The sequence below is a fragment of the Microcaecilia unicolor genome, chromosome 1, assembly GCF_901765095.1.
Source record: "Microcaecilia unicolor chromosome 1, aMicUni1.1, whole genome shotgun sequence".
In the NCBI taxonomy this organism is placed as follows: domain Eukaryota; kingdom Metazoa; phylum Chordata; class Amphibia; order Gymnophiona; family Siphonopidae; genus Microcaecilia; species Microcaecilia unicolor.
Window position 1 is genome coordinate 179,914,340 of NC_044031.1, and position 24,504 is coordinate 179,938,843.

General features: G+C 42.8%; 1 protein-coding gene across 1 annotated transcript in view; it reads right to left on the reverse strand.

Annotated features, from left to right (window-relative positions):
* The window catches only part of EFHB (EF-hand domain family member B), a 106,754-nt gene that overhangs the window by 79,045 nt on the left and 3,205 nt on the right, over positions 1 to 24,504 (reverse strand). The window contains exons 2-4 of the mRNA XM_030206026.1: positions 24,336 to 24,392; positions 19,390 to 19,533; positions 3,029 to 3,209 (exon numbers count right to left, since the gene is read on the reverse strand). Coding sequence (XP_030061886.1) covers positions 3,029 to 3,209; positions 19,390 to 19,533; positions 24,336 to 24,392 — 382 coding nt within the window. The remainder of the gene's footprint in view (positions 1 to 3,028; positions 3,210 to 19,389; positions 19,534 to 24,335; positions 24,393 to 24,504) is intronic.

Consider the following 24,504-nt stretch of genomic DNA (forward strand, 5'->3'; position numbering starts at 1 on the left):
AGGTGGTAGTTCAAAACTGACACGCATAGGAAGCATGAACGTGCCTATGCGGCTTAGTAAAAGGGCCCCTTGGTCTCAGTGCCAAAAACTCTTGGCGATTCTTTTGTGTATCTCTAGAGAGATCAGAAAATATATGTATTTTAGACCCTAGAAATTGCTCATCCATGAAATGGAAATATAATATTTCTATCTGGTTCCAAAGCAAAACTCACCAACAATGTTGTTCTTTAGGTAACAACTTCAAGAGATAACTCAAGAAACTCAGTCAGATTCAGTTGACCATTCTGACTGACTCCCCATCAGGTCTTTTATAGTTTCCCAATACCAAATACTGAGCATTAACCAGTGGTGGTAAGGCTTCTGATGGAACCTTCAAAATGTCCATAAAATACTCTTGCACCATTTCTAGAGGTGAAATCAATAGCGACTTGGAAAAGTTTAGAAATCTTAATTTTTTCTGATTCTCCAGATACTCAATTTTCTGAAATGAGTACAGTTTATCCTTCATCGAAGTCATATTTACTACTTGAAATTCAGTCAATTTGGCCTTCAAATTTACAATCTGGTTAGAATGCTGCTCCAAAATCTTATTATGAGCTTCAATGGAGCCAGAAACTTCAATTGAACTGATTAGTAAAAGTTTCAGTAACCTTAAGTAAAGAGTTATTGAGAATCTATAAGGCCTCCCAAATTGAGTCCATTATGACAACTTTAGGTCTCACCAACTCCGACAGCTGAGGGTTAACAAGCAGCAACTCCCCACATGGGGGCTGTACACTTAAAGTTTGATGTTTCTGCTGCAATTCCCTCTCTCCAGATGAAATAGGATGTAGAGTAAAAATTGCTGTAGGAGACCCCTCCAATGACTCTGGAAATGGTCTACTTCCAGCTGATACCAAGCTCTGCCCACCTGCAGCATACACACTCGCTGGCTGTGAAGGTGTTGTCTGCATGACCGGGCTTAACGAAGTGCAGTCTCCACTGCTGCTTGCGAAGGAATCTGCTAGCAGGGCCAAAAGAAGTAAACGAGTAGAAACCGCTGTAGCAACAAAATTGTCAACGGTCATCTGCCGAAGCCTAGAGAGGAACAGTTGCAGAGGGAATTCATTGCTCACTACCCTTTCTCTTTTTCCCCATAGCTCAGAGGAATCAGAGCACTGCTAGGCATGCTTACAGCTACTGAAAACAGAGTGTCCAGCCAGTATGTCTGTCTCAAAGAGCATCCATCTTGGTTCAAAGTACCGTGAGCATAGTTTGTAATTATAAACAAGAATAATACTGGTCAATATTCAGCCAGTGTTGGTCAGTATTTTTTTTTAAATGCTGACTGCCATGGGCAGAATTAGGCCCTGATATTCAATGCCAGACTATGTCCAGCCACTGGCATCAAATATCCAGGTATGACCAGACCCCCTCAGAATGCCAGCTCTTATGTTGGTCCTGGCTGATGTTCTGTTAAGTACATAAGTATTGCCAAACTGGGACAGACCAAAGGTCTTTTAAGACCCATATAAGGGTTTCTGGCCGATTCCCCTTCCTTTGTTCTCACACCCCCAGAAGAGTATTTGGGCCCCCAACAAGGATCCCTTCTAGCAGCAACCTCGCAGTACTTCAGTAGTACTATGAGGATGCTGCTAGAGGTCATGGCAACCATTTTGAAGTGGGAGTACAAATGGGCAGAATCAAGTGGGCTTGGCTCCTGTCCTTTCTCTGTTATTTCACCAGGGATTTGAAATGTAGGCCTGGGAAAGAACTCCAGGGGGTGGGGGGATCCTTGTTGGGGGCCAGATATTCTCTTCTAGGTGGTGTGAGGGAGAAGTGATCGGAATCAGGAGGATTTCAGATGGTCTTCCGTGAAGACAAGGGATAGGAGTGACGGAAGAGGAGTTGAGAGGGACAGATTATCTTCCACTAGTAAAAAAGGCCCGTTTCTGAAGGCAAGGAATCAGGCCCTAGGCAGGCAATTCCTCCCCCCCCCCCCCCCCACGCTACGGCCCCCTCGCCCCCCCCCTTCGGCAAACCTGTCGCCCCTCCCCCGGACCGCCGAAAACCGCCCCCTGCCGCCGTTGTGTACTACCTGTGCTGACGGGGGACCCAAACCCCCGTCAGCCGAAGTGTTGTTGTGCCCTTCACGTTCCTTCCTCATCTTCTCTGGAAGTTCCTCCGCGTGCATCTGACATCAGACGCACGCAGTCAGACGCACACAGAAGAACTTCCAGGTTTGCGGAGGGGGGGGTCGAGGGGGCCGTAGCACGGGGGGTGACAGATGATTCTGAGGCAGGGGGGCACCTCCCCTTGCCTTGGAATCAGCTGTAATGACGTCAGTGACGTCAGTGCGTGTCTGCCTAGCAGAACACCTCCAGCCTAGGGAGCTACGGTCCCAGGCACAGAATGTTGGAGGTGAGAATTATTATATAGGATGGGATGAGAGAATGGTAATGCTCTTCAGGGAGGGGGAAGGAAGTTGGTGGAAGGAGAGTTCACAGCACTTCAGGCCGCTATGCAGAAGTTATACTGCTGCTGGCTGATATTCAGTGCAGACACCCACATAGCTTTCCAGGCAAAGTTAGGACTGCTATTTATGCAGTCCTACATGCCCAGTTAGCTTTGTAGGCACCAGCACTGAATACTGCCAGGCAGCACCTGCATATAACTCCTGGCTTGTCCCCCCTTCACCCCCCCCCCCCCCCCCCCCCCCCCCAGAATGCCTCTCTTGTGCCCAGACTTACAATGGCCCATTAGTGCCAATATTCAGTGGCATTGCCTGGTTAAGTGCTGCTGAAAATCTTCAGCCAGACCCCTGAAATAAAAAGTTTTAAATATCAGGCTAATAATATTTACACTTAGGGGACTGTTTACTAAGCCGTGTTAGCGGCTTCCGCGTGGCATTGCCAACACAGTCACAGCTCATTCAAAGTGAATGGGCTGTGTCAGCACTAGTGCTCAGCCAGCTGTGCTTAGTAAACCCCAATATTAATTTACTAAATGCAAATGTAATTAAAAAGTTTTTTTTAAACCTTGGTTTTACCTCTTTTAGTTGGGTCCCCAAATGTCAATTCATGCACCTTTGTGCCTTCAGGAAATGATGGTATCTGATCATGTGATGTCCCCAAAGGTGCCCACCGTTGACTTGAATAAATGGATTCCCCTTTGTCTATCAGTTTTTGCTGAAACAAAGTTTTGGGTTCGGGGTTTATTTGCAAGCCTGCCTGGAGAGATAACTTAGTTTTAGAATAATGAAAAAATTTTACTTTCACACCCACAAACAGAAGCAGATCTCCCAAGTGTATTTGTATTGCAGACAAGGGTCTTTTAACTGAACAGAAGAAGATGCAGGTTTTATGGGAAAGACCGTAGGTTCACTGAACCTAGTAGTCAAATTTTGACTAGATAGATTTAGCCAAATTATTAGCTGAATACTTAGCTGGTTAGGTTCAGCTGAAAATTCAGATAAAGATACATTTACTTTAATTTCATTTATTTAGGGGCCCTTTTACTAAGGTCCACTGAAATCTGGGCTTAACACATGCTAATGATTGACTTTCCCGTGCAAAAAGCCCAGATTTACTGCAGTACAATTTAAGGCATTTTTTAAAATAATTTTTATTCAGATCATGCATTAATGTTTACATTAGCATGTGTTACCTGTAAAAACATAATGTGGGAGTACTTACCATCTCCTATTTAGGAGGTGATAAGTGCTCCCATATTAAATCTGCATTAGCCAGTTAGCACATGGTAATCTGAATGCACTGGCTGGTTGATGCTTTCATCCCACTGTCCACCCGTACTTTTTTTTAGTGAACACACGGCTAGCAAGCAGAAAAGGGGAAGATACTGCAAAACTCTATTAACATATTTTGTAGCAGCTTGTTTTTCCACACTAAACACACATTAATATTAACACATTAACATAAAATATTCTACATATCACGCCTAAAAATTCAACACTGAAATGAAATTTGCCTCAGCACATTCTATACAATATGCCTTAATTTACTTTATAGAATAAGCCTAAATTTACATGCAGTATATAGAATACGCTGAGTGGCGCCTAACTTTAGGCATGGCCATTTACGCCAAGTAAAACTTGGTGTACAGTGGGGGAAATAAGTATTTGATCCCTTGCTGATTTTGTAAGTTTGCCCACTGACAAAGACATGAGCAGCCCATAATTGAAGGGTAGGTTATTGGTAACAGTGAGAGATAGCACATCACAAATTAAATCCGGAAAATCACATTGTGGAAAGTATATGAATTTATTTGCATTCTGCAGAGGGAAATAAGTATTTGATCCCCCACCAACCAGTAAGAGATCTGGCCCCTACAGACCAGGTAGATGCTCCAAATCAACTCGTTACCTGCATGACAGACAGCTGTCGGCAATGGTCACCTGTATGAAAGACACCTGTCCACAGACTCAGTGAATCAGTCAGACTCTAACCTCTACAAAATGGCCAAGAGCAAGGAGCTGTCTAAGGATGTCAGGGACAAGATCATACACCTGCACAAGGCTGGAATGGGCTACAAAACCATCAGTAAGACGCTGGGCGAGAAGGAGACAACTGTTGGTGCCATAGTAAGAAAATGGAAGAAGTACAAAATGACTGTCAATCGACAAAGATCTGGGGCTCCACGCAAAATCTCACCTCGTGGGGTATCCTTGATCATGAGGAAGGTTAGAAATCAGCCTACAACTACAAGGGGGGAACTTGTCAATGATCTCAAGGCAGCTGGGACCACTGTCACCACGAAAACCATTGGTAACACATTACGACATAACGGATTGCAATCCTGCAGTGCCCGCAAGGTCCCCCTGCTCCGGAAGGCACATGTGACGGCCCGTCTGAAGTTTGCCAGTGAACACCTGGATGATGCCGAGAGTGATTGGGAGAAGGTGCTGTGGTCAGATGAGACAAAAATTGAGCTCTTTGGCATGAACTCAACTCGCCGTGTTTGGAGGAAGAGAAATGCTGCCTATGACCCAAAGAACACCGTCCCCACTGTCAAGCATGGAGGTGGAAATGTTATGTTTTGGGGTGTTTCTCTGCTAAGGGCACAGGACTACTTCACCGCATCAATGGGAGAATGGATGGGGCCATGTACCGTACAATTCTGAGTGACAACCTCCTTCCCTCCGCCAGGGCCTTAAAAATGGGTCGTGGCTGGGTCTTCCAGCACGACAATGACCCAAAACATACAGCCAAGGCAACAAAGGAGTGGCTCAGGAAGAAGCACATTAGGGTCATGGAGTGGCCTAGCCAGTCACCAGACCTTAATCCCATTGAAAACTTATGGAGGGAGCTGAAGCTGCGAGTTGCCAAGCGACAGCCCAGAACTCTTAATGATTTAGAGATGATCTGCAAAGAGGAGTGGACCAAAATTCCTCCTGACATGTGTGCAAACCTCATCATCAACTACAGAAGACGTCTGACCGCTGTGCTTGCCAACAAGGGTTTTGCCACCAAGTATTAGGTCTTGTTTGCCAGAGGGATCAAATACTTATTTCCCTCTGCAGAATGCAAATAAATTCATATACTTTCCACAATGTGATTTTCCGGATTTAATTTGTGATGTGCTATCTCTCACTGTTACCAATAACCTACCCTTCAATTATGGGCTGCTCATGTCTTTGTCAGTGGGCAAACTTACAAAATCAGCAAGGGATCAAATACTTATTTCCCCCACTGTATATACCGGTGCCTAAGTTAGGCACAGAGCAGGTGTATTCTGTAATCCTGCACGTAGTTTTCCAGCATGCTCATGACCCACCTATTCCACGCCCATAGCCATGCCCCCTTTTCAGCAGCACGCATTAGAATTTACAACCACCGCTTTACAGAATACGCTTAGCGGGTAGTGTGTGTAATTTCCAATTAATACCAATTACTGTCGTTTGTTAACATCCAATTATCAGTGCTGATTAGCTTGATAACTAATTAAGTTATACATATTGTTATGGAATACTCTTTTTTTTTTAACTCTTTATTTATGAATTTTCCATTTACATCAAAATATAAAGTTCAGCAATATCAGAAAATTAAATAAGGAAATATACATTTATCATTACTTATAGAAAATAATATTTCAAATTTGTCCTCAATAAGTTTGAATCAAGATACTAGGAAATATTATTATGGAATACTCTTTGATTTTGTGCAGAAATCTCAGCGCGCTATATAGAATCCAGGGGTAAGGGCCTAAAGCAGTTTAGTAAAATAGGCTCCTATTTATTTATTGGATTTATGTACCACCTTTTTGAAGAAATTTGCTAAGGAAGTGTATACCAAGAACAACCTGGACATAGATAAGACAGTTTCAGCAGAAAAAATATCCGGATAACATATTATGGCATCATATGCTACTTCTGGTCTATTATGCATCTTATATTCCACCTTTATCCCTAAGCATGCAAGGCGCATCACAGATAAACATCTTCACATCCAAAGGAATTCACATCAATTTTTCATGCTGCTCTTAAACTAACAGATTTACAACTGTTTATGTAAAAATAAATAAGTTTTAAGTGTCTTTTGAAAAAGAAAATAAGATGAGATTTTTCGAATCAGATAAGGAATATTATTCCAGATTCTAGCACTTTGGTATGTAAAGGATTGTTCCCAAACAAACTTTAAGCGTACCTTTTTCATAGATGTGTAGCTGAGTCTCAGAGGTTCCTATGAGCTTTACCATTACCTGTGGCTGAATACCTCAAGGTCACAGCTCACCTCTGAGCTCAGAAACAATTAAACTAACCTCGTCCCCAAAATTCTATGGAGAAGAATGGAAACTAAAAGGATTTTGAAACCCAGTAACCAGACAGATGGTAAGTATGTTACTTCTTTATTTTAAACCCAATTTGGGGTATAGAAAAGGTGTTCAGGTTAACAAAATTGGTATGTTTGTTGCATAAGCATATATTCAAACATTTCTTCTGGTAGAACAATTTAACTAACAACTCAAATTTCTTTAACAGGTACAGTAATACCACTCTGGAACAAAAGTGAAACCATCAGATATGTATTGAACAAAATATCTTTCTTTTACTCTATAGCTATAACTTTCTTTTATAGTGTATGTCTTAAGAATTGATTCTATCTGTGATCTATTTTATGTTTTTCAGGTGCAGACACCCAGAACCAGTCACTAGAAAAGGTAAGTTTGACTAAACTCAGTTACTTCTCAATGTCCTTTCTTTTGCTGTATATGGTGGTACAGACTTATCTTTACTTTGGTCTCTCTTTGTGCTTCTTTTCTTCACCTTGCTTGACTATTGGAGCTCAGGTTCTTTTCTTCCAGCTTTAGAACCTACTGCCTCACACTTTAAAACAAATCAATAAAAAAAACTTTGTCTAACAATCAGGAACCACCCTAACTAGTGCATAGGGATTACTGGGGCTTTCTAGCTGAGAAAATAAATGTTAATTTTGCAACCCTAACTAATTATCCCATACTTTTTACTGTATACTGTAACTAAAGAAGGGCACTCTTCATTGCACACTAAAATCACACTGCCCACAGTAACTCGGTCTTTCCAAAAGGATGCAAACTCCCACACCGTCAAACTAGCAAATCATGCATAACACACAAGCTGTTTTACTTCAGGCCCAACTTTAAGCCTTGTAGACCAGTTTCCCTTGGGACTTAACTGGAGCTAATCCACAAATAAATTTGTTTTACACAGTCACACAACTGGTTTCTCTCCCTCAGTCTTCAATGCAAACTTTCACACAGCATATAGGTAATAAGAAATCAGGTTTCAGATTTTTCTTGAAAAAATCCCACACCATTCACTTTCAGCTTACTTTGCCTTCATTTAGTACTTATTAAGCACTTGGAGAAAAAACTAACTTTCAAACACTTTTTGGCTCAGAAATCTATCACACAATCAGAGCTCTCTCACACACGTCCTCACTCTTCGGTGTCTTCAGCCTCTGTCCCCACTGCCAGGCAAGCTGTTGCTAAATGAAAAAGTAACTCTGATTGCATCAGCACCCTCCGCTAGCCAATCAGGTCTTAGATTAAAGAATGTTTTGAAGCATGACCCTAACTGAATTTTTCACAATTTCCATTTTGAAAGAGAACTTCTTCATAGAGAATAATAGAAAAGTTGAATTTTTAATAAAATACCATTAAAATTACTATGAAATTTGTTCAAAATGTCTTAGAACCATTAGTGCCATCAAACCACACATACAGTTCCTTTTTCATATATTTTAACACAGATTTAAGCATGTTCACACATTTTTGTCATAAATTATTCTCAAAACAGCCATAAAACCAGAGATGTCCACTCTAATAAAAGTCTGCATTACCCCATGCACACCCCCCAAGTGATGCCACTCAAAGTGGCAACTAGAATTTATTTTAAGGCAATGCAATTTATTTAAAAATGGGATTGCTTTGTATTTTGCAACACAATACACAATAAAACATCCCAATAGATGGCATAGGGTGCAAGCAGAGGTCCAACACAGATTTTATTCAGAACCTTGAATCTGTTAAAAACTACACTGATACAGATTTTGGACCAGTTTTCCATTTCATACAGGCATCCAACAATGAGAAGTGTCTTTGCATAATTTAGTGTTACTTCACAAAGTGTATGGCATTGAATAGTGTTTGTGTGGCTAATATTTATTTATTTGTTGCATTTGTACCCCACATTTTCCCACCTATTTGCCCACATTTTCCCACCTATTTGCAGGCTCAATGTGGCTTACATAGTACCGTCAAAGGCGTTTGCCCAGTCGATGGATAACAAATCCAAAGTTGTATAGTGATCGTATGAGGTATAAGTGGAGGGTCGGAATGGATGAAGATTGCGTGATGTCCTGTTCGATCATAGTCATGCTGTGTTGGTAGGTGAAGAAGGTTACGTGGGGTCATTGGGGTAGGCCTTTTTGTAGGTTTTTAATGATTTCCTGAAGTTCAAGTGGTCATGGATTGTTTTCACAGCTTTTGGGAGCCCATTCCATAGTTGTCGCTTATGTAGGAGAAGCTGGCTGCGTAAGTTGTTTTGTATTTCAGTCCTTTGCAATTTGGGTAGTGTAGGTTTAGGTAGGATCTTGACGATCTGACTTTGTTTCTTATTGGTAAGTCTATAAGGTCTGTCATGTATCCTGGGACTACGCTGTACATGATTTTGTGGACTAAGGTGCAGATTTTGAAGATGATCCGTTCTTTGATTGGGAGCCAATGCAACTTTTCTCGGAGGGGTTTGGCACTTTCGAAGTATGTTTTGCTGAATATCAGCCTGGCTGCTGTGTTTTGGGCGGTCTGGAGTTTTTTTTATGAGTTGTTCTTTGCAGCCCATGTAGATTCCATTGCAATAATCTGAATGGCTTAGGACCATTGATTGTATTAGGTATCGAAAAGTTGCTCTTGGGAAGAAAGGTTTTAATCGTTTGAGCTTCCACATTGAATAAAACATTTTCTTTGTTACAGAGCTTACTTGACTGTCGAGGGTAAGGTTGCAATTGAGTGTGACACCGAGTATTTTCAAACTGTCCGAGGTAGGGAGGGTATGTCCTGGAGTATTTATGGTTGTGGGTTTGTATTTGTTATATGGAGAGGAGAGGATGAGGCAATGTGTTTTTTCGGTGTTCAGTTTCAGTTGGAATGAGTTTGCCCAGGAGTCCATGATATTCAGACTATCGTTGATTTTGTTGGTTATTTCTGTCAGATCATGTCTGAAGGGGATGTATATTGTAACATCGTCTGTGTAAATGAATGGGTTAAGGCCTCGGTTGGATATTGAGGTGCTGCCAGAATCTCTAGTGGGTGCTGGGTAGATGAAGCACTTGACAGAGTCAAAACTGCTGCTTTGTAATGTTACACCTATTGCCCATGGTGACAATATGGGGGTCTTTTACAAGGGTGCACTAGTGTTTTTAGCGTGCACTAAACACTAGGGACACTCATATAGGGTGTCTAGCATTTAGCGTGTGCTTATTTTTAGCACTCTCTAAAAACACTAGTGTGCCTTTGTAAAAGGATCCCTATATGTCTAATGACCCCCCCCCCCTGTTAATTCTGCCCCCCCCCCCCAATAAAATGTCAACTCTGGCAATATTCAGTCTACTATCCAGATAGTTTATCTGGATAACTTAGGACTAACCAAAAAAAACTGTCCTAAGTTACCCACATACCCCAGGATTCTATATATCATGCTGAGATTTGCACATTGAAATAGAAGCATATTTCATAACAATGCACATAAGATAGTTGGTTAACAAGCTAATCAGCACTGATACCTGGATATTAACAACCAATTATCAGCACTAATTGGCATTAATTAGAATATATATATGGCAAGGACTACACCTAAGAGTTCAACTTACAGTATGGGTCATTTCTGTGCATTAACTCTTATGTGGAAGACAAGACAGAGCAGTTAATGCTCTACAAGAGCTGTAGGTAACTGCGTCACATTATCTGCTGTGCACTCAAGGCATGGCAGTAAACCTTTCTTTGTATTAATTGTATAGCAGCCCTCCCAAAAAAATGTTAAGACTGCCCCAACAGCTAATGTAGACGTTTTGTAGTATGCTTTCATTTTGCTCTTAATAAGCATTAATTGTGAAACCTTAGCATACTGGTAAGCTACCTATTTAGCATACAGCTACCGTATGAACCCTTACCACCTACAAAATGGGTGGTGGTAACTGCTTCCGCATTAATTTTTACAAATAGCCACATGCTAATGGAAGCGGGCCACAGAGAATCAGCAACACCTGGTGCAATCAAACCAAGGATGTGGCTCCTTAGGTGAAATAACAACCGGAAGCAAGAAATTTAGAAGCCAAGCCTTATTCAAAGACCCAGCACGGCCTGTGTTTCGGCACTCTTGCCTGCGTCAGGGATCTAAACAATAATATAAAAACAATGTTCACAGTTTTCAACAATACATTATTTCTAACACAAAACAATATAAAACACAGTAAAAAAAATAAAACTGAAAATAAGAATAAAAACGATTCTCAGAATACTGGTCTTAGAGCGGCTTCCCTCAATGATCAAATAGTTATAAATTCCAATCCTGGGATAAACTATATTGTATAATACAATAAAATCAGTATAAAAAATTTACAATTACAACAACATATAAAGTATTTGTATAATAAAAAGGTCTATTACTTGACAGAAAACCCTTAAACCAATTAAGCACTTTCCCTGTTATGCATATGTCACTTAAGAGCTGTAATAAAATCCAGTAATCATGCCAATCAAAAGCTGATGATAAATCCAACTGTAGAATTATGGCATGGCGACCTCTATATAAAACAGTTCCAAATTTCATGTATCAATGTCTCTAAAAGAGTTTCTGTACTATAACCCTTTTGAAAACTGGATTGTGAATGATGGAGAATATTATGTGATTCCAGGATAACTGTTAATTGATTAGCTACAGGAACCTCTAAAACTTTTGCAAAACACTGGTATGTTTGCAACTAGTCTAAAATTAGATAATTCATGGCTGCCTACTGATAGATTTTTGAGGACATGCATGGAAATCCTCCTGATGCAAATATACTCTCCAGCCAAGTTAGAAACCATAAAACAAAATTAGGCAGAGGAGTATTTAATAAATATTAAAGCAATAATCTAAGTCACAGTGAGAAGATGAGAATCTCCTTCATAAATGAATATCCACTGGTTAGACTGGGAGAAAAGTTTTCCATAACTGGTTAATTGGAATAATTTCAGCCATCTTCCGGTAGCTATTTAATGCTACCTTGTGCTAATTACTATGGAAAAATATTATTCAACATTCTGTAGAGCTCCTTCATAAATACTTAATTAATTGGCTTTGTATATAGTCCTGGGTTTTCTACTATGGCTGCCCACTATCAGGCTTATTTTCAAAAGAGAAGGACGCCCATCTTTCGACACAAATCGCAAGATGGGCGTCCTTCTCACAGGGTTGCCCAAATCGGCATAATGGAAAGCCGATTTTGGATGTCCTCAACTGCTTTCCGTCATGGGGACGACCAAAGTTCCTGGGGGTGTGTTGGAGGTGTAGCGAAGGCGGGACTTGGGCGTGCCTAACACATGGGCGTCCTCGACCCATAATCGAAAAAAGATGGGTGTCCCTGACAAGGACTTGGACGACTTTACTTGGTCCTTTTTTTTAATGACCAAGCCACGAAAAGGTGCCTGAACTGACCATATGACCACCAGAGGGAATCGGGGATGACCTCCCCTTACTCCCCCAGTGGTCACTAACCCCCTCCCACCCTCAAAAAAATTCTTTAAAAATATTTTTTGCCAGCCTCTATAAGGGCTATGGTAGTGGTGTACATTGGTGGGTAGTGGGTTTTGGGAGGGGGTTTGGGGGGCTCAGCACACACAGTAAGGGAGCTATGCACCTGGGAACAATTTCTGAAGTCCACTGCAGTGCCCCCTAGGGTGCCCGGTTGGTGTCCTGGTATTATCGAAACGAAAGATGGACGTCCATCTTGTTTTGATAATACAGGTTTCCCCGCCCCTTCACGGGGACGTCCTGCGAGGACGTCCTCAGAAAAACTTGGGCGTCCCCTTCGATTATGCCCCTCCATGGCTCTCATGTCTCGGTCTCATTTATCAAGAGCACAATTTGGGGAAAATATGGGCATACCGACACTCATTTGCCAGACCCTAAAGGATCTTTTCTATGCAAGCAGATTAATTTTACTCAAATGCCAAAAATGTCAGAATCTTGAAGTTGTTTTGATTTCTGTGAACCTTTCCTAAGGTGGGTTGAGGCATTAAAACAGATGCTATTACTGTTATTAAACACATATGCTGAAGGAATTTGTAAGTAGATATGAGGTCCTAGCCAATATGACATCATTCACTTCACCCTGGTTATACACTATGAGTCAAACATAACTTGGATTTATTATCCTTGAAATAATTGAGATTGTTTTTATTTTCTGGTATTGCCTCACTCCATTTAGCTTTTGTCTCAACTCATGTGGTCCTTTACATAATCAAATGGAGGAGTTTGGGGAAATTTGTATAGTACCAAAAGGTTGCAGGTTGGCAGAAAACATGTGCAACATAAAAATAAGTGGAACAAATGTAAGTGAGTTCTGTAAGTTCACATGAAGATAAATAAAGAGAGTGTGGCTTTCCAGCTTATAATCGAAAGAGAAAAACGCCTATATTTCGACCCAAATCGGGAGATGGGCATTTTTCCCGCAAAGGCGCCCAAATTGGTATAATCAAAAGCCGATTTTGGGCGTTTCCAACTGCACTCCGTCGCGGGAACGAATAAAGTTGACAGGGGCGTGTCGGAGGCGTGGTGGAGGTGGGACTGGAGCGTGGTTATCAGCCGAAGAGAGATGGGCATCTTTAGCTGATAATCGAGAAAAAAAGGCGTTTTTACTGTGATTTTGGGTCACTTTTTTTGGACCCTTTTTTTCACGAACAAGTCCCAAAAAAGTGCCCCAACTGCCCAGATGACCACTGGGGGGACTCGAGGATGACCTCCCTGGACTCCCCCAGTGGTCACTAACCCCCTCCCACCAAAAAAAACCCACTTTAAAAACTTTTTTTCCAGCCTCTATGCCAGCCTCAAATGCCATACCCACCTCCATGACAGCAGAATATGTTCGATCCTCTCACAGCCTTTCCCTGGGTCAGATGTGGCTCTCGGGTGCACTACAGGGTCACATCAGCATTGCATTGTGGTGGGTGTAGGGTATTGGGCTCTGTGATTTCATTAGCTTGTGTTACAGTCTCACGATGTTGGTAGTTGGTAGGCTCTTCTCCCATGGTGCTTTTCCCCCTGCCTACTGGGTCAGAGTGTGCCCTGTTGTGTTTCCGGTAGTCCATGAGGTAGTGGCCATTTTTGTTAGCCAGTTTGAGATCCCTTCCATGTGTTTGCCACGTTAGAGAACTTAGTTCTTACCTTGAATGTGGCTGAAAGAGGGCATTGTACAGCATTCTGCCAGCTCTGACCTGCTAATCTCAGTACCAGAGAGACTCGTTGCCAGTGGTGGGGCAGAACCTCTGATCTGCAGTTTACTGTGAGTAAACGCGGTTATTCCAATAAAGGACGTTTTCGGAGAGATTAGTCTTCAGCTGTAAACTGATGTGCCAATGTTATACAGCAGCAACAAGTCCTAGAGTCCTGCGTGTATGCAGGTCCCTGGAGCACTTTTAGTGGGTACCACAGTGCACTTCAGCCAGGTGGCCCCAGGCCCATTCCCCCCCCCCCCCCACCTGTAACACTTGTGCTGGTAAATGGGAGGCCTCCAAAACCCACTGTACCCACATGTAGGTGCCCCCTTCACCCCTAAGAGCTATGGTAGTGTTGTACATTTGTGGGTAGTGGGTTTTGGGGGAGGGGGTTGAGAGCTCAGCACCCGTGGTAAGGGAGCTATGCATGTGGGAGCTTTTTCTGAAGTCCACCACACTGACCTAGGGTGCCCATTTGGTGTCCTGGCATATCAGGGGGGCGAGTGTACGCCGAATCCTGGCCCCTCCCATGACCAAATGGCTCGGATTAGGACGTTTTTGAGCTGGGCGTTTTTAGTTTCGCTTATCGCTAAAAAAAAAACAAACGCCCAGCTCAAAAACGTCCATTTTTTCGAAAATACGATTCGGCCCGCCCCTTCACGGACCCGTTCTCGGAGATAAACGCCCATGGAGATAGGCGTTTCCGTTCGATTATGCCCCTCCACGTACACTATGAGATGTGGTTACCCCATAGCCTGAAATCTTATCATAATACACATTTTTCAGGGTAGGTAAAAAATTACCCCTAGGTGCTAAATCCGATTCTATTACACCCAGCAAAGGAAATTATCAAGGGAAAAGAGAAAAGAGGATCCATAAGGTATACAGATACAACAGAACTTCTATACCCAATTGGACCGATAAAAATGTAGAATAAAGACACTAGGGGAAAGAAGGTTGCAAAAATGTGGTCTGCATAAGTATGAGGTCCACATGCAATAGAAAGAGTTTGCTTATGTATGTTGACTGATCTACTGTTTGAACTATTGCAGAACTTTTATTTGTTGAGGCCATCCATTCTCGGCTCATCTTAAAGAGCCAAAGGAGCAGTAACATACACAACCAGGAGACTATAAAGGTACCTATAAAAGTGCACTGGTGCATATCAGTAAAATCTCACTGGGAAGGCCCATATCCAAATGCCAAGACTCAATTTGAATCTACATATTTCACAGCATGTAGACCATGCACCTCAGAACCTTCCATCAACAACCAGAGGGGACTTAACATTGCTGCAGACTCATCTGCCACCCCAAGATCACCAGCCTGAGCCATCACCACTGCTACTGAGTCCTGAATCCCTTATTGCTGGATCACTGAGGTTGGGTGAAGTGCTTGCAACCTCTCCCCTACAGAAAGAAAGAAATCCTCAACACCTATTGTAAGCCTGGTCCTGGGGAGGAGCCAGACTAAAATACATTTATGGTACATTGTTTTGAGTTACCCACAGAACTTCCAGCTGAAGACAGTAAAGTTCATGAATCCTCCTGAGGAAAAGAAAGTTGTTTTATCCTTTTGTTTTCACTGTCCTTCTAACCATAGCAAGGAATTGCTACAAAGGACAACATTTTCTCAAATACCTGTGAGAATACATTGCACTAATATGCCAGGGACTTGAATCAGACTGCCTAGTGGGTTTGTTTCCTATGTACTTCACTGCCAGACAGGTTGATTTTTTTTTTTTTTAATAAACAGAATGACAATTCTGAAGACATTATTGCTTCAAATGATCACTTGCACACAACTGCAAAATAGGATTATAAAACTGAACAATGAAACTTTTGGAGTTTGTTTAGCTCTAAGTTGGAACTTATATCTTTCTAGCTTGTTAATCATTCTCATTGTTTTATTAGAAGTTTACTTTCCTTACTGCTTATTAAATATTGACTAGAAAAATACTAACAAACTTGTGAAATAAAAGTAACCGGACAGTTGCAAGAAATACATTTATTTATTTATTTATTTATTTGTTACTTATATCCCACATTTTCCCACACATGCAGGCGCAATGTGGCTTACAGAGAATTAAATAAGAGTACAATCTTAACAGCTTAGGCAAGCATAAAGAAATACACAGGAGGGAAGAAACTAACAAAGTGAACTAAGTAGGGAAGGGACAAGGGATGCTTTAATCAACATGGTAAATTGAGGGGTAAGTCTTAGCAAAGAGGAATGTCTTTAATAACTTCTTAAAAAGGGCATGGTCCACTTGGGTTTTAAGGTGACGAGGTAACGTGTTCCAGTATTTGGGACTCCAATAACGGAAAGACGAGGCGAAGATTTTCTTATACTTGACTCCCTTACAATTCGGAAAATGGAGATGGAGATATGACCGAGCAGCAGGGTTGGCATTTCTAGGCGGAAGGTCGATCAAGGGGAGCATGTATTCCGGGGCATCCCCATAGATGATTTTATGTGTTAGGGAGCAGATCTTAAAGGCAATGCGCTCCTGTACAGGTAGCCAATGAAGTTTAAAGCGCAGGGGGTCGGCGTGTGCGAAACGCCGTTCGTTTAGGATGAGCCTCGCCGCGGTGTTCTGAGCCGTTTGGAAAGTTTTCAATAAGGAGGCCTGGCAACCCACATATATACCACTACAATAATCCAGGTGGGATATGACAAGCCAATGGACAAGGGTACGAAGCAAGTCTCTGGGAAGGAGGTATCTAATGCGTCGAAGCCTCCACATGGCCTGGAACATTTTTTTGGAGACCAGGTGTACATGATCAACCAGCTGGAGATGTGAATCCAGGTGTACTCCTAAAAGTCTCAGGCTTTTGGCAATCGGGAGGGTCGAGCCCAGAGCTGGAAGCATTGTGTCAGTTACATGAGCGTGCGTGGACGAGAGGATGAGACAATGAGTTTAAAATGTTATATTCATCCGGCCTTGAACCTTATCCAGCCGATATTCAGCCAGCAGACAGACAAGACTAGGATTAGATGCAGACGGCAAAACAAGACAAGAAGGAAAACAAGGTCTCGGCAAGACAGGACTAGTTGGGGCAGGAGCAAGAGACCAAAGCAAGGCAAAGTCTAGAGGCAGGGCAGGGCTGGATCTTGGCAGGAGCGCAGAGATGAGGCAGGGCTGGAGCTTGGCAGGAACTCGCCAGGGCTTGGTCCAAGGCAAGGCTGGAACAAGGCAGGCACTTGATCATGGCAGGAACACAAGACAAGGCAGAAGACTGCATGCATCCCCAAACTTCAAAGCGCTGCCCCTTTAAGACAGATCTTCAGCACTTATGCGCACCCAAGAGGAGCCAACGTTACAGCACAGGAGCAGCCCCCACCCAAAGGAACGCTGCAGGACCAGGCTGAGGAGCGACGCAACCGAGGTCGAGGGTTGGGGGTCCAGGGCAGGAGTCATTGTTAATGAGAAAGTTAAGGCATATTAGAAAATTCTTTGAAATTGATCAAATCAGATTGTTGGTACAATCATTAATACTCTCCAAACTGGATTAGTGTAATCCGATTTATTTAGGTGCACCAAAACAAACAATTCAAATATTACAAACTATTCAGAATATCGCAGTAAGATTGATTTTTTTTTCCTCTGTGCAAATTTGATAGAATTTCAACTTACTATCTTAAGTTGCATTGGCTATCAGTAGAAGTTAGAATTCAATTTAAATTTTGATGTATGATGTTTAAAATTCTAACTGGGGACTGTCCAAATATTTAATTTCTTAGTTTGAACTTATTCCACCTAATAGAATTCGGAGACTAAGATTGTTCTTTTTTTTTTTCACTTTTCCATCTACTAAAGGTATAAAAAGATTCAGCATTTATGACTAATTATTTGCTGTACAAGTTATGAAGACCTGGAAATTTGCATCTTCCTGTTTTAGATATTTGACTAATTATCCCTTTTTCAGGAAAAATTTTAAAACCCTGTTTTTTAAAAGTTTATATATATATATATATATATATATATATCCTGACTTTTAGCTAATAAGAATCCAATAGAGAATATTATGGGGAATACTATGGGGAACACTATTTTGCTTTCAGGGATATTGTTATGCCTTACGTAATTTCCCAAGTGTCTGCCCTGGATCTACTTTTACTTATTGGAAACAACTTAGAATCATTTGGTATAGAGCGATATATAAACGCTATGTAATGTAATGTAATATATTGATGCTGACTAACCCTCCTGCCTAGAAATCCTCACAGCAATGCCGACACAGCCCATTCAAAGTGAATGGACTGTGTCGGCATTAGCGAAATCGGCAGCTGCTAGTGTGGCTTTGTAAACAGGGGGGTTAGGCTTGTATTTTCTAATGGCATCTTGGTACATACATATTTCATTAAAGAATTGGTGTGCAGCATCAGCACACAAATTGTGGCACCCAGTTATAGAATTGCCCCCATAGAGTATAATTATTCATTCACATGGAACATTCCCAAATCAATTAATAAAACTCTCAACAACAGGTACAGAGCAGAAGTAGAACTACAGAAACATTCTGTGCAAACTCAGATGTTACACCAGTGAGAGTGCCAAACACACTAAAAAGTGTTCCCTAGAAGATGCTGTCCAAGGAGTAGGGAAGGGACTTGGGGCAACCAATCCAGGTGGGACACCAAAAGCTGAGTAGATAAAATCTTTATTTCCATGACCAGATATAAAAGGCTCAACACGGTTCTGTGTTTCGGCAAATGGTATGCCTGCCTCAGAAGTCAATGTATCTGCATCAATTGTGGATATTTTTTCAGTTGTGCAACCTTGTAGCTGAAAAGCTACCTTTGCTAAAACATCCAGTAGCAGTTCAAAAAGCACAGCACCAAGGATGACCAAGAATAGCGCATCCCTTCCCTACTCCTTGGACAACATTAGTGAGAACAACACAAATTCCCTCCACTACCAGACACTGGGAATTAACAAAATCTTGTAAATAGTCACTCACTGCACTAGCCCTACCTCTATCAAAGTCAGCACTGCGAATATTCTAAAACACCAGTACACCTCCAGCTAGGGAAAGAGAACAAGCCTACACAGAATTTATATGTTAAAAGAATCCTCCTCTGTGGTTACAAAACATGTCTGGAACCACCACATTGAACTCCTTCAAACTATGCAGTCAGGAACTCAATAATGATCAAACTAAATGGTCTCTATTGGTGACCAATTTGGAGTTTTGTAACACCATTTGGAGTCCCAACCCACAGTTTGGGAAATTGGCCTAAAGAAAGCCATCTCGGTAAAACATGTTATCAGCCTCACAGCTGAACGTTATTTCTATAGGGCATCTAAGATTATATGTTAATCCTCAAATGTGTCACTTTTTCCACTTTATCCATGTTAGAACCATATCAGATTAGCACCTAAATTAGGAATGTTAATAGTTTTAGGATTTTAAGCATAAAAACATTTAAATTTCTTACAGGCAAAGAATAAGCGCTACAAATTCCATGTGTTATTTCGTTTTCAACTTGAGGATCATTGGCTTTGCCATGCCACAGTCTTCGTGTTGCTACTTTCGGGCGTCTAACAACTAGAAACTTTTCGACCAATGGTGGAGTAAAAGTCTGTAAAACATGGAGACAGGAGAAAAAAACATTAAAAAGAAATACCACATTGTGTTTTCTTTCAGCAACATTATATCCCCTTTCCAGAAAAAATGTTCCAGAGACATAATTTTCTTCCATATACAATTCATAATAATAATTTTTAAAAAAATACAAGCATATTACTTTTATAAATCATAGGCTCTGCAACAATTCTCAAAGCAAAGATATGTGAATATTTCCACTTTAAAACTCATTGCATTTACAAAGTACACGCAGTAAAAGTATGCACAAAAATCTGAAAATGCGATTGACTTTTTTTGTATTTGTATTTCTAACATGCCTTTTCCGAATTGGCTCAGGGTGGAGCACAACAGTAAATAAATCACAACAATATTACTAATAACAGTACATTCAACCTTATAAACAAAGTACCATTAAAAAAAACACAAACCAAATAAGAAACAAGACAAAATCCAGATAATAGTCAGAGAATTTGAACAACTTTAATTTGATAAAAACAATTGAATCTAAAAGCAATCACAGCTCATTTAATAACATAACATTTTCACCTAAACACATACAAAGCTCATTACATCCTATATAATAAAATGCACCTCCAACGTTCTGAGGCTGGCAGTGTGGACAAAAACCTTGAAGCATTCGTGCTCACTGCTCCTGTATGGCGCATCACCCAAGCCCTTCCCCTGCCAATCCGCGAGCCAAGCAGGGGGAGGAGTAGTGCTTCCCTACTCCTCCCCCTGCCTACGAAACACCTCTAAGTGCCCCCCCCGGCGCATCAACCTAGCCCCTCCCCAACGGCACATCACCCCCCACCCCTTGGCGCATCACCCAACCCCCTTCCCCCCCCCCCAGCGCATCAACAAGCCCCTATCCCCCCCCACATCAACCCCCTCACCACCCGCAGCCCCCAATACTAATAGTGTCTGGCTCTGCTGCTTCTCCTGTTGAGCAGCAGCAGCCGGTATCAAAAGAAGAAAGCAATACAAAGTTTTTAAAACTAAAACACACCTCCATAGACAGCCATCTCAGATTGGCTGACGTCTCTGCAGCCGCTCCTCCTCTCCCCTCTACGTCACTGCCCCTGGAGGAAGACCCCGGAGGAGCACAGCAACGTCAGAGGGGAGAGGAGAGGAGGAGCGGCTGCAGAGACGTCAGCCAATCTGAGATGGCTGTCTACGGAGATACGTTTTAATTTTAAAAACTTTGTATTGTTTTCTTCTTTTGATACCGGCTGCTGCTGCTCAACAGGAGAAGCAGCAGCGCCGGACACCGTTAGTATTGGTGGTTGCGGGTGGCAAGGGGGTTTATGTGGGCGTGGGGAGGGGCTTGGTGATGCGCCGAGGGTGGACGGGGTCGGGTGATGAGCCAAGGGGGGAGGGGCTTGGTGATACACCGTTACAGAGGGCCTTGGGTGATGCGCCGTGAGGGGAGGGGAGTGTCGCTGGACAAGGGTGGCTGGAAGGGGGCAGGGGGAGGGGAAGGTCGCTGCACATGGGTGGCTGCAGGGGGGAAGGGAAGAGGGAGATGGGGAGGGGGTCCTGAGACCACATGGGTGGCTGCAGGGGGGACAGGGGACACAGGAGGGACACTGCAGGGGGGGCAGGGGGAGAGGAGGGTTGCTGCAGGGGGGACAGGGGGATAGGTGGGTCGCTGGACATGGGTGGCTACAGGGAGTGCCAGGGGAAAGGAGAGGAGGGTCATTGGACATGGGTGGCTGCAGGGGAGAGGAGGGTCGCTGGACATGGGTAGCTGCAGGGGGACAGGAGGGTTGCTGGACATGGGTGGCTGCAGGGGGCAGGGAGAGAGGAGGGTCGCTGGACATGGGTGGCTGCAGGGGGGACAGGGGAGAGAGGAGGGACGCTGCACATTCGTGCCTGCAGGGGGAGAAGAGGATTGGTGGGGAGGGGGTCCTGAGACCACATGGGTGGCTGCAGGCGGGGCAGGGGAGACAGGAGGGACGCAGCAGGGGGAGAGGAGGGTTGATGGACATGGGTGTCTGCAGGGGGGGCAGACGAGAGGAGGGTCGCTACACATGGGTGGCTGCAGGGAGATGCTGGACATGGGTGGCTGCAGGGGGGGCAGGGGGAGAGGAGGGTCGCTGCACATAGGTGGCTGCAGGGGGGGCAGGGGAGAGGGAGGGGGTGAGGCGGTTCCTCAGACCACACACTCACTCACTCTCTGTCTCTCACATACACTCTCTCTGACACACTCACTGTCTATCACACTGTCTCTGTCACACACATACAATCTCTATCTCTTTGTCCCTCTCTCTCACACACAGTCTCACACACACAGGCACTCTGTCTATCACACACTCTCTCTGACACACAAACACACACACACTCTGTCTCTCTCTCACATTCTCTCTCTGACACATACGCTCCATCTCTCACACACACTCTTTCTGAAACATACACTCCGACGAGGAAAACCTTGCTAGCGCCCGTTTCATTTGTTTCGGAAATGGGCCTTTTTTACTAGTAATTTAAGAACTGAGTTTGATTCCCACTTCAGGCACAGGCAGCTCCTTGTGACTCTGGGCAAGTCACTTAAACCTCCATTGCCCCATGTAAGCCGCATTGAGTCTGCCATGAGTGGGAAAGCATGGGGTACAAATGTAACAAAAAATATATATATATAACATTTTAATTTCCTGAACTCTTCCACCGATGACCTAAATTATTAAAAATAGCTGAAAATAACCAAGTCTTCAGTCCATTCCAGAGCTACAGAAGGTCAATGCATAATTCTAATAGTAGTTCTTTACAGTATAGATGCAATTGCTGAAAATGCTCAATTCCATGTACATTCTCATTTTATTTCAGAGGGTACAGAGAGCGTCAGAGAGCTCCCTAGTTGAAGATCTCAGTCAGTATGTAGCAGAAGGACAAAGAAATATTTCTACATAATAGCATGGTCCCAGATTATGTAAAGTTTTATAACAAGAAATCAAGAAAAGATTTAATGCCCTGTTTACTAAGGTGCACTGGCGTTTTTAGCATGTGCTAAATGCTAGAGACACCCATAGGAATATATGGGTATTTTTAGCACGTGCTAAAAATGCTAGCGGGTCTATATCACAGCTTAGTAAACAGGGCCCTAAATTTGGCTTCAGTAACAACCAGAAACCATTAAAAAGTCTCCAATATTGATAAACATAATAAGAATTCTATAACCACTATCAGTCTTCAGGCATGCAGCTGTATTTAAGTAATACAGTGTTTGGATATTCACATTTGGTAAACTAATTAACAAAGAGGGAAATAATCGAACAGCGCAGGCAAAATTGATGGCCGGCCATCTTCAGGTCTGACGCCGTAAGCGGGCGGAGCCAAGCGTATTTTTGAAATATGCTTGGCGCCTGCCAAATCGCTCGCAGGGTTTAGAATAGGATCGCCGATGGATCACCGGGTTTAGATGAGATGGCCGGCTCCGATTTTCAGCCATAATGGAAACCGGACCCGGCCATCTCAAACCCGGTGAAATGCAAGGCATTTGGTCATGGGAGGAGCCAGCATTTGTAATGCACTGGCCCCCCTGACATGCCAGGACACCAACCGGGCACCCTAGGGGGCACTTAAAAAATCTAAAAAAAAAAACAAAATTAGCTTCCAGGTGCATAGCACCCTTCTCTTGTGTGCTGAGCCCCCCAAATCTGCCCCAAAACCCACTGCCCACAAGTCTACACCATTACCATAAACCTAAGGGGTGAAGGGGGGCACCTACATGTGGGTACAGTGGGTTTGGGGTTTTTTTGGAGGGCTCAACATTAACCACCACAAGTGTAACAGGTGGGGAGGATGGGCCTGGCATAGAGGCTGGCAATCAATATTTTTAAAAATGTTTTTTGAGGGTGGGAGGGGGTTAGTGACCACTGGGGAAGTAAGGGGAGGTCATCCCCGATTCTCTCCAGTGGTCATCTGGTCATTTCAGACACCTTTTTGTGCCTTGGTCGTAAGAAAAACACGACCAGGTAAAGTCGTCCAAATGTTCGTCAGGGACGTCCTTGTTTCTTTCTATTATGGGTTGAGAACGTCCTAGTGTTAGGCACACCCAAGTCCTGCCTTCGCTAAGCCTCCGATATGGCTCCTTGAACTTTGGCCGTCCCTGCGATGGAAAGCAGTTGGGGACGGCCAAAATCAGCTTTCGATTATACCAATTTAGACGACCTTGTGAGAAGGACGCCCATCTTCCGATTTATGTCAAAAGATGGGCGTCCTTCTCTTTCGAAAATGAACCCAATAATTTCCCCTAAGCTTTGAAGATACATAGAGGCTCATTTTCAAAGCACTTAGCCTCCCAAAGTTCCATAGAAACCTATGGAACTTAGCCTCCCAAAGTGCTTTGAAAATATGCCTCATAGATGACTATAAATGCTCATTTTCAAAGCACTTAGACGTACAACGTTCTATAGGTTACTAAAGAACATTGTAAGTCCAAATGCTTCGAAAATACGCCTCCGTGTTTCACAGAGTGCATGTACATATTTACACCTTCTTTGGAACAGGTGTAAATTTGAACTTGAAGATTTGTGCAATACTGGGGCTGGTTCTGGATGCCCTTTTTCTAAAGGTGCTTTGGCCCTTATGTTGCCTTTATATGAACTAGGTGCCCTTTTGACATGCCACAAAAATTACTCCCCAAAAAGTGTCTACATTGCTTCTTCAGCATTTAATGCAGCATTTATTTCAAAGATTAACATCTTCGTCATGCTAATAAAAGCTTTCTCCTGAAATTACACTTTATAGAATAAATGTATTCTTATAGCTTGAAATGGCAAATACTCTAGAGGAACTTACCCTAGGATGTAAGAGACAGGTTGCAACAGTTCCTCCCATTGGGAGCAGCTTCCCTGCCTACAAAAAAAAAGTCAGGAAAAGTGTTTCAGACATTAATGCAATAGTTCATTTGCAATGCAGAAACTCAAGGAAGGGGCATCTGGGGAGTGGGGAGGCATGAAATCAATAA